The 9849-nt window shown below is 39.4% G+C and overlaps 1 protein-coding gene across 1 annotated transcript; it reads left to right on the top strand.

Moving 5' to 3' along the window:
* Positions 1 to 2067: 2067 nt before the first annotated feature.
* LOC141700340 (secreted RxLR effector protein 161-like) lies at positions 2068 to 2921 on the top strand. Its single transcript, XM_074504136.1, has 2 exons — positions 2068 to 2643; positions 2796 to 2921. Exons 1-2 carry the CDS (start codon positions 2068 to 2070, stop codon positions 2919 to 2921), a joined length of 702 nt encoding a protein of 233 aa, XP_074360237.1.
* Positions 2922 to 9849: the final 6928 nt, after the last annotated feature.

Genomic DNA, 9849 nt, shown 5'->3' with positions numbered 1-9849 from the left:
GAGAAGAACGGATTTTACGAAAGGTATACTATATTCCCTCACTTTGTAATAATATCATTAGCCTTGGTCAATTATCGGAAGATGGAAATAAGGTTACTCTCAACGGTGATCTATTGTGGGTGCAGGACAAACAGAGGAAGTTATTGATGAAAGAGAAAAGGTCGTTGAATAGACTGTAAAAAATCATTTTTGTACACAGTAAATCTCAATGTATGTTGTCAAAGGCGGATGAAAATACATGGTTGTGGTATTCTCGTTTGGGACACGTAAATTTTAAGGTAACGATGTTGATGGATTATACAAAGATGGTGCATGGTTTACCAAAGTTGACACACCCGAAAGAAGTGTGTATGGGGTGTTTAATGGCAAAACAAACAAGGAAATGCTTCCCTTCTCAATCAAGTTACAGTGTTAAGAGGGTACTGGAATTGGTTCACGAAGTTCTGTGTGGTCCTCTCTCTCCACCTACCCCGTCAGGTAATAAATACATGTTTCTCCTATTTGATGACTGTAGCAGGGTTATGTGGGCATATTTATTAAAATCAAAGAATGAAGCATTTTAAACATTTTAAAAAAAAATTCGCGCACAGGTTGAAGATGGCCTGGAGAAGAGAGTTAGAGTTTTCAGATAGATAGGGGGCGAATTTTGCTCAACAGAATTCATGAATTATTGTGATGAAGCAGGCATAGTAAGACAGCTTACTGCACCCTACTCGCCACAATAAAATGGTGTTGAAGAGCGAAGAAATAGTGGCTCGCAGCCTGTTAAAAGAGATGCAACTACCGAATACTTTCTGGGGTGAAGCCATTCGCTACTCGCCACTCGATTTACATATTAAATCGAATACCCACTCTTGTCGTGTATGGAGTAACCCCGTATGAAGCTTGGTCAAGAGAAAAACCACATATTGGATATATACGGGTATTTGGGTGTTTAGCTCATATGAGGGTACCAAGCCCAAAAAGTGACAAAGCTAGACGATAGAAGTAAATCAGTTATCCATTTCGGAAAAGAACCTGGTACAAAAGCATACAGGTTGTACGATCCAGTTAATCAAACAGTACATGTCAGTAGAGATGTAATTTTTGAGGAAAAAACCAATGGCCATGAAAGAAAGATGAGGACGTTCACAGAGAATAGTCAAAGACATTCACTATTTTTGGGACAGGTTCAGAAGGAGAGAATTTGATGGAAGGAAATGTGGATATACCACTTAAAACAGAAACTGATAATGAGTCAATACACTCTTCGAGCTCATCTGTATCTAATGCGGACTCTGAAACAAGCAGCGAACTACCTCAAAATTTCAGATCATTGAGTGAAATTTATGTCAACAACGAAGAGGTTGAACTCGAAGATGATGAACTATTCTTCACGGGGATCTATTCTTTACGGGGATCGATGAACCTGTGAGTTATGGGTAGGCTGTGAAACATCATCAATGGAAAGAAGCTATGGAGAAGGAGATGGATGTAGTAGAGAAAAACGACACCTGGAAGCTCACTAAGTTACCACCTGGAAAAAGAGGTATCGGTCTGAAATGGATATTTAAAATTAAGAGAGAGACAAATAGGGAGGTCTTGAAGTACAAAGCAAGAATTGTGGCCAAGGGATATGTACAAACGCAGGGGGTAAATTTCGAAGAGATCTTTGCACCAGTCACTCGACTTGAGACAGTGAGATTGTTGCTTGCTCTTGCTACAAATAAGAGTTGGGAAGTTCATCATTTGGACGTAAAAACTGCATTTTTGAACGGAGAAATCCAAGAAGAAGTCTATGTATCTCAACCTAAAGGTTTCGTTCAGAAAGAAAAAGAGCATTTAATGTACAGATTAGTAAAAACATTGTATGGCCTGAGGCAGACACCTCAGGCATGGTACGAAAAATTGAGCAAGTGTCTCAAGGAGTTGGATTTCGAAAGGTCTCCATATGAGCATGTTGTCTACACTAGAAGATCCAGCGGAGAAATTCTGATCATTGGAGTATATGTCGATGACTTACTTATAACAGGAACAAGTGTTTTCGTGATTAATTAGTTTAAAGAACAGATGAGCAAGAAGTTCGAGATGTCTAATTTGGGAAAACTCTCACATTACTTGGGGATAGAGGTCAAACAAAGTACTGGATGTATCGAACCTAAACAATCAGCATATGCTAAGAAGATCTCGGAAAAGGCAGGGATGGGTGTTTGTAATCCAAGAAAATACCCAATGGACCACAAAGATATTATCAGCAAAGATGAAGGTGGTGTAATGGTGGACACAACTCAGTTTAAAAGCTTAGTTGGAGGACTGCATTATTTAGTTCACACAAGGCTAGACATCGCATTCTCGGTTGGTATAGTAAACAGATTTATGGAGAAGCCTACTACGGTGCACCTTAATGCAGCAAAGCGTATACTAAGGTACATCAAAGGGACGTTGAACTTTGGTCTTGTTTACTCGAAGCACAACATAAATAATGTGCAAACTGGCTACTCGGATAGCGATTTAGCTGGACAAATTGAAGACAGGAAAAACACGAGTGGTATGGTTTTCTACCTAAACGAAAGTCTTATAACGTGGGTATCCCAAAAGCAGAGGTGTGTAGTATTGTCATCTTGTGATGCTGAATTTATGACAGTAATCACAGCCGCGTGTCAGGTAATTTGGTTACGTAATTTACTCTCTCAAGTCTCCAGTGGTGCTTTATATTGACAACAAATCAGATATTGATTTGTCCAAAAACCCTGTATTCCACGGAAGGAGCAAATATATTGACATTCACTATCATTTATATGTGAGTGTGTTGATAGGGGGAGATCATCGTGAAACATGTTAGCACAGATATGCAACGAGCAAATACATTGATGAAGGCACTGACTGTGGTCAAGTTTGAGAAAATGCGCAGGCTACTCGGAATAAAGAATCTACATGGATAAGTTCAGATTATGGGGGAATTTGTTGGTTTTAATCTAAAATTAAATAAGATTTATTTAAATATGCATTTGATTTAATTTAGAAACCTGTGGCATGGTGTTCAAGGTAATTACTCCCTCCGTCCTACTGGAGTCTTTACGTACTTTTTACTCATGCTTGACACACATTTTAAGATTACTCTAAAATATAGTTCTATAATTTATTTTTAGAATTTTTTTTCTGTATAAAATTTTAAACATTATATTTTTATTTAAAAGAAAAAAATATTCAAAATTATTTAGGGAACCATATTTTAAGGGAGCCTTAAAATGCGTGCCAATCCCCCCGTCCCCCGATGTAAAGAATCAGGTGGGACGGAGGGAGTACTTGATTGCAGTAAATAAGAGGAATAAACATAGAAGTAGAGATTTTATTAGCATAATAGTTTATTTTCTTCCAGTTTTTAGCCACTTTCTTTGCAAGTTTTTCTTTTATATTGTAATGTTTTGCTGGAATTAAAGAGTGTGAGTTCAGAGCATCTCCTTTGGTTTATTCAGTTTTGCAAACATATTAGATTATCCTACAAATGACATGTAATTAAAATTAATAAATCATGATCTCTCATGAACAATCACAACTTGTAAACTATATCTCTTATTATTTCATATATTATACTTAATGTCGAAATTACCAAGAATCTGATACTAAATATTATATTAAATACTAATATAAAAAATAAAAAAAAACCCAATATGTACTCAAAGTAAAAGACAAAGTGATATAATGTTAGAAGACAGTGTAAAGGCAAGAAATCAAGAAAAGTAAAGCACAACATGTAAGAAACAAAAATGAGTACATATAAAAGAGTACAATATATGAAAAAGGTAAGCACAAAATACAAGAAACCAAAACCTAATCACCAAGAATTACAAACAACATTCAATATTGCCTACTAAGAACAATAATGAAAAATGATGCATATAAATAATAGGGCTTGAATAAAAATGAGAAGTGTTATAACCTAATTTTTGTCGACCCTGTCTTCACCTTGTTGAATAGACTTCGGCCTGCAAAGAGAAGAATGCGAGGGATGATCCCTCCGATTCACCTCCGGTGTGAGAATAAGTTAATCGGTCAAGTATGGGTAATTCAGGATACGAGATAGTACTGTAATCTGTGTGTGACAAAATGAACCTCTGTATTGTGTATATATCACCTGAATTAAGTTAACGTCCACCTCCATGACATTCGGCCCGTTCTACTTTAAGGGGGTAGTGGACGTTGTTGCCAGGAGGCTGCGTCGCTTCGATTACTAGGCCGCTCCTGATTTCTATTCTTGGGCTGACCTTCTTTCGGCCCGCGTCATATCGGATCATCTTCAGTCCAACTCGAAACATGGGCCTAACATAATGGGCCTCCAATATGTCCCTGGGCTTCGGATGAGAGTGGATTTATGAGGTGAAGTCCCCACGCCTCGGCCCACGAGCTGTCTTCAGTAGAGAGCGTCACTTGGGAAACTGTGCATGCCTTAATGATGACAGTTGTCCCGCCTTAAAAAAACCAAATCTCATCTAACCGTTGAATTCCAAATGGTTTGATCTCAACTATTGGATTTGAAACCAACGTCTCTTGGATCAAGCATCTCAAGGGTCATGCCCCTTTTTCCCCTATATATAGTCCTTTTTCCTTACAACCTCCTTTTCTCTTACATTTCCCCGCAACTAGCAAAAGCTGTCTGCTAAAGAAGAAAAATATTTCCAAGCATCAAATCACGGGTAACACGAGATCTCGGTTCCATCAACATTCTCCACGTTTTCCAAACACAATTAAGCAAATCTCCTTTTACTTTGATGTTCTTTATTTTTAATTTTTTGATGTATGCTTTTCCCTATTGCATGCCTTTTTCGTGGTATTTTAGGAGAGTACCTGGAGTATGTTTGTGTTTACGCCTCCTTTCCTCCTTTTCCTTCCCTTTTTCTCCCATTTTTCCCTTTTCTTTCGAATCTTATTCAGGGGTTTTAAGGAAGGAAAAATGGGCTATTCCTGGGCTTGAACATTCTTCGGCATGTTCAAGCTTTAGAATAGTCCTTGGCCTTCATTAGAAAAATTTTCGCCCTTTAGAAACATATTTTATCTCTTCTCCTTCTTTTTTTATTTGGGCTTTGTCGGGATTTAAAGATGGCATGCAGGTGTGTTGTGAGACTTGGGTGTCCTTCGGGATACCCAAGCTTCAGAACATACTCTTGGAGCCCCCGAACTGATCCTGGCCTGTTGTACTCAGACGCATTCATTTAATTTCTTTCTTTATCTTCGATTATGTGGTCCGAGTACATGGCTAATCTGTCCTCATTTTTGGATGCAAGATTATGGATCGGTTACACACCAGAGGGCCTTTGGTACCAAGTGGTCCGGCCCACTTCAACGATATTGCTTCGTTTCTTGCGGCGAACAACCCGACACAGTTGAGCCCCTCGGACATAGAGACATTTTACGACAAATACCATATTATGAGGGGTGATTATCATCTTTATCAACTGAAAATTTTGGATCTCATCTACTTTGCCCTCCCGTTCTTTCGAGTTACGAAGTTCGTGCTATCGGGATTTCTGAAGCCGCCTTTAAGTGTGGCTTTCGGGTCCCCCTCCTTAAGCTACTGAAGTAGCTCTTCTGTTAGATGAAGATAGCTCTTGCACAAATGGATCCGAATGAGTTTAATCACATCAACACTTTCCATTGTCGATATATGGCAGTCGACATCGAACATTCTTCCCGTCTATTTTGGTTCCACTATTATTTTCGGCGGAACGGGAAGAGTCCGGGGTTCTATACCATCGGCCGCAGGTCTGGCCGAGGAGATTGGTGCTTCACCAATTCCAGTAACTAGAAGAGTCATACGCATTGGTGCTACATATCCGGCCTTTACTTGGAGGAGTTCGTGGTTTCATGTGAATTCGAACCGGCTAGCTTCGTGATACCGAAACTGTCACCTGAAGAGATGATAAATTATGGGGCCTTGGTGTCCTTGAAGATGCTAAAAGTCCCGTTGTCCAGTAATCGGGACATGAACTGCCTATCTTCTCTATGGGGTAGTGGTAACACCCTTTCCTTTTATGCTTCTCAATTTTTCATTTCCTGTTCATAAATTTATTATGCCCTGTTGCTTCGGCATCTGACCTCTCTTCTATTTTATCTCTTGCAGTGTCTTCTCGATAAGCCCTTCTGGAAAGAAAGAGAAAAAAGGCTGAAAAGCGCTTCAGAGAGGGAGGCGGCTGGGACATCTTGTCCTGAGGACGCCGATACCCGGGCGCATATTCCTTCTCCTGCTTATTCTCCAACTCCTTCTTTGGAGTTAACTAGGGAAACTTGACCGGAGGTGTCCGAGTCCAATGCGGATCCCCGTAAAAGGCTTCGGGCTCCTGATGGCCAGGTTATGGAGACCTATACTCCTAAGTGGGGTGTGTTTTCTTCGGACTCCATTGTCTCCCGAGGCCCGAGCTCCTGCGGCCGCAAGAGAGGTCGGCCCTGTCCTATGCAGAGGGTTGATGCTTCCAAAAGATCTGCTCGATGCCTTCACCGAGCTTATGGCTTGCCTATCCATGGTATGTCTTTAATCTTTTTATTTCGGGCCTTTTCCTTTCCTTGTATTTTTCCTGCCATAACTCCTTTTGTTGCTTTGTTTCAGGATGTCCCTTGGGCGGCAGTGGCCGACAAGGTCCAAGATGCGCAGACTAGGATGAAGGAGGTTGTGCAGACGGAGGTCACGGAGACCAAGGCCGAAGAAGAGCTGGGGCACGTGAAGACGACTCTCGAGGTGTCGGAAGGTTAGGCTTCGGCCTTGGCCAAAGATAAGAAGAACCTGAAGGAGGAGGTGGCCAGCTTAAAGAAGCGCATGGATCAGCAGAATGCTCAACTGAAGGCTACCAGAAAGGCGCTTTGAAAGGAGAAGAAAACATTGGAGTGGACAGAGGAGTGTTGTTTCCAGATGGTCTTTGACGAGGCTGTCATCAGGGCATCCGATAGGGGTTAGGAGTATAGGCTTCTGCTTGACTTCGACATGGCAGACCCTGTTGGCAGTACTGATGGTGACGAGCCCCTTGTTGTTTCCTCTGATCCAGTCGAAGACCTCTCGGAATAGTTTAGTTAATTTTTAAGTTACCATTGAACTTGTTGCCTTCAGGCTGAACTACTTTCGCCTTCGGGCCGTTTATAATATTTTAACTTTGATGCATTATCGTTTTCCTTAGCATCGTTAATATAGTCTTTTTAATAAAATTTAGACTTTTTACCTCTTCGGCCTCGTTTGAGGCCTTAGTAAAATTTAAAAACCTTTTACCTCTTCGGCCTCATATTGGGCCTTAGTAAAATTTTAAAAACTTTTACTTCTTCCGCCTCATATTGGACCTTAGTAAAAAATTTAGGATTCTGATTTCTTCGGCCTCATACTGGGCCTTAGTAAAAAATTTAGAATTTTTACTTCTTCGGCCTCATATTGGGTCTTAGTAAAATTTTAAGAATTTTTACTTTTTCGGCCTCATATTGGGCCTTAGTAAAAAATTTAGAATTTTTACTTATTCGGCCTCAGATTGGGTCTTAATAAAATTTGAAAACCTTTTACTTTTTCAGCCTCATATTGGGCCTTAGTAAAATTTGTAGAAATTTTACTTCTTCGGCCTCATATTAGGCCTTAGTAAAAATTTTAGGATTTTTACTTCTTCGCCCTCGTATTGGGCCTTAGCAAAAATTTTAGAATTTTACTTCTTCGGCCTCATATTGGGCCTTAGTAAAATTTTAGACTTTTTACCTCTTCGGCCTCGTTTGGGGCCTTAGTAAAATTTGAAAACCTTTTACTTCTTCGACCTCATACCGGGCCTTAGTAAAATTCTAAGAATTTTTTACTTCTTCGGCCTCATATTGGGCCTTAGTAAAATTTAAAAACATAGTGCATGCCTTCGGATAAGCATTATATTAGCCTATTTATTTCCCCTATCCGAAGGTTGCAATTCAAGTTCCACAATATATAACTAGGAATGTATCATTCATTGTTAAATAGAAATGGAAACTAAAAACATGTAGCTTTCATTGCTAAATAGGTGTTCATACAATGTCGTACATGCTTCTCACTTAGGAAATTCAAATTGCAATACGGAATTAACTGACATAATTATATGAGCTAACAAGGCTTCGTACGGCTTACTGAAAATACTTTCCGAGCCGAGAAGAATGCCAAGTGTTTTTGATAGGCTCCCAGTCATAGTCTTCAACTTGTATGTCCCTGACCTGACCACTTTATAAACTGCATAAGGGCCCTCCCAGTTAGGCTGAAGCTGACCTTGCTTAGTGGGCATAGATGTAGCTAGCTCCCGAAGCACCAGATCACCTATAAAAAAGCTTCATTTTTTACTCCCGAGTCGTAGTATTGGGCGGCTTGAAGCTGGCATTTCAAATTTCTTTGATGAGCCGCCTCCCTTTCTTCTTCTAGGAGGTCTATGTTAGCTCTCAGGCCGACCTTGTTGTCTTTAATTTTAAAAACTTCTGTTCGATAAGACTCTAGGCCCACTTCAATTGGCAGGAGGGCATCTGTCCCATAGGTTAGTCTGAAAGGGGTTTCTCCTGTAGACGATTTTGGTGTCGTTAGATTTGCCCACAAGACCCAAGGTAGCTCTTCGGCCCAAAGGCCTTTCGCCTCGCCCAATCTTTTCTTAATGCTGTCAAAAATTATCTTGTTCGCGGCTTCAATGTCACCATTGCCTTGGGGATGACCCACAGAGCTAAACTTCTGTTGAATTCCGAAATGGTGTGTTAGTCCCTTAATCAATTGTAGAGGGGAGGAGGGTGAATATAGTTAATACAATCAATTCAAGAAAACTTCAAGAGAATCAAATATAATTTATATTAAATGATAAAAACTGTTTACAAACGCACTCTCTCGAAAGGATGAACAAATATCCTTGAGAGTTTCTAGGTTATGCGAAAGATATAACAATGTCGCAATGCATATAACATGAACCTAATTTGTGCTTTATATAAAGCACAACTACACAATGTATAAGGAATCCTATTCTATTAACAACAAGGAAACCTATACAATGCTTCTGAGATAAAGTCCTTCACCGCCTTGAGTTCATGTTTCCTTTTCCTTCTCGAAGATCAACTGATGTGACAAATACTGATTGCATCATCCGTTGACATCATCATCCATTGATATCAATATCCGTCGATATCATCATCCGTCGATGTCATCATCATCCATCGATATAAGTTCTGATGTGAAATTCTGATAGTTTCTTCTTGATATCATCAATTGCTCCTAACAATCTCCACCAACTTGTTCATTATAGAAATATGGACAAGTTCCAATTGATGATGTCAAAACTATCTAAATACATGAATTAAGTATGTATATTCAATTTTGCTTCAATGAATATCAGACTTTACTCTTCTTCCAGAACTGCTTCTTTAACTTGAGCAATGTCAGAGGTTAATTCCAGTTCCTCAGCACAGAAAGCTCCATAAATCTTCCTTCTTTGATGAGCTTGGATGATTTCTTCTTCTTCACATTTTTCTTCAGTATCATAAGCTTGAGCTACTGTATAGATTGGATTTATCAGTATTTGAGATTTAGTTTCCTTATACTGTTTTCTTTTTTTCAACAGCTTTGGCTTTAGACTTTAAAATCTTTGACTTCTCTCCTATCTTCTCTTTTCCTTTAAGCTTCATGCCAGCAGTCACAGTAATTAGTGATCTGAGATCTTCTGCCTGACTGATTTCCCTTATAACTACACCTCTGGTTGGTCTGTTAGAAGGATCATCTTCATAAAGTACTTGAGAAATAACATCAATATCAGTATTTGTTATCTTCATGGAATTCTTGAAATCTTCCTCCATTTGCCTTAGCTGTTCAAGATCAACTCCAGGATTTTTTTTATAAATATTCTTCAACTTACCTCAGAG

The sequence above is a fragment of the Apium graveolens genome, unplaced genomic scaffold (assembly GCF_009905375.1).
Source record: "Apium graveolens cultivar Ventura unplaced genomic scaffold, ASM990537v1 ctg2181, whole genome shotgun sequence".
Taxonomy (NCBI): Eukaryota; Viridiplantae; Streptophyta; class Magnoliopsida; order Apiales; family Apiaceae; genus Apium; species Apium graveolens.
The sequence above is the reverse complement of the archived record's forward strand: the minus strand, read 5'-3'. Positions and strand labels throughout refer to the sequence as shown.

Bases quoted from the DNA above. Each gene is read 5' to 3' on its own strand.
- LOC141700340 (XM_074504136.1), top strand. From the start codon at position 2,068: ATGTCTAATTTGGGAAAACTCTCACATTACTTGGGGATAGAGGTCAAA. The intron at 2,644-2,795 runs GTAATTTGGTTA...GTGTGTTGATAG, and splicing joins TAATCACAGCCGCGTGTCAG to GGGGAGATCATCGTGAAACA.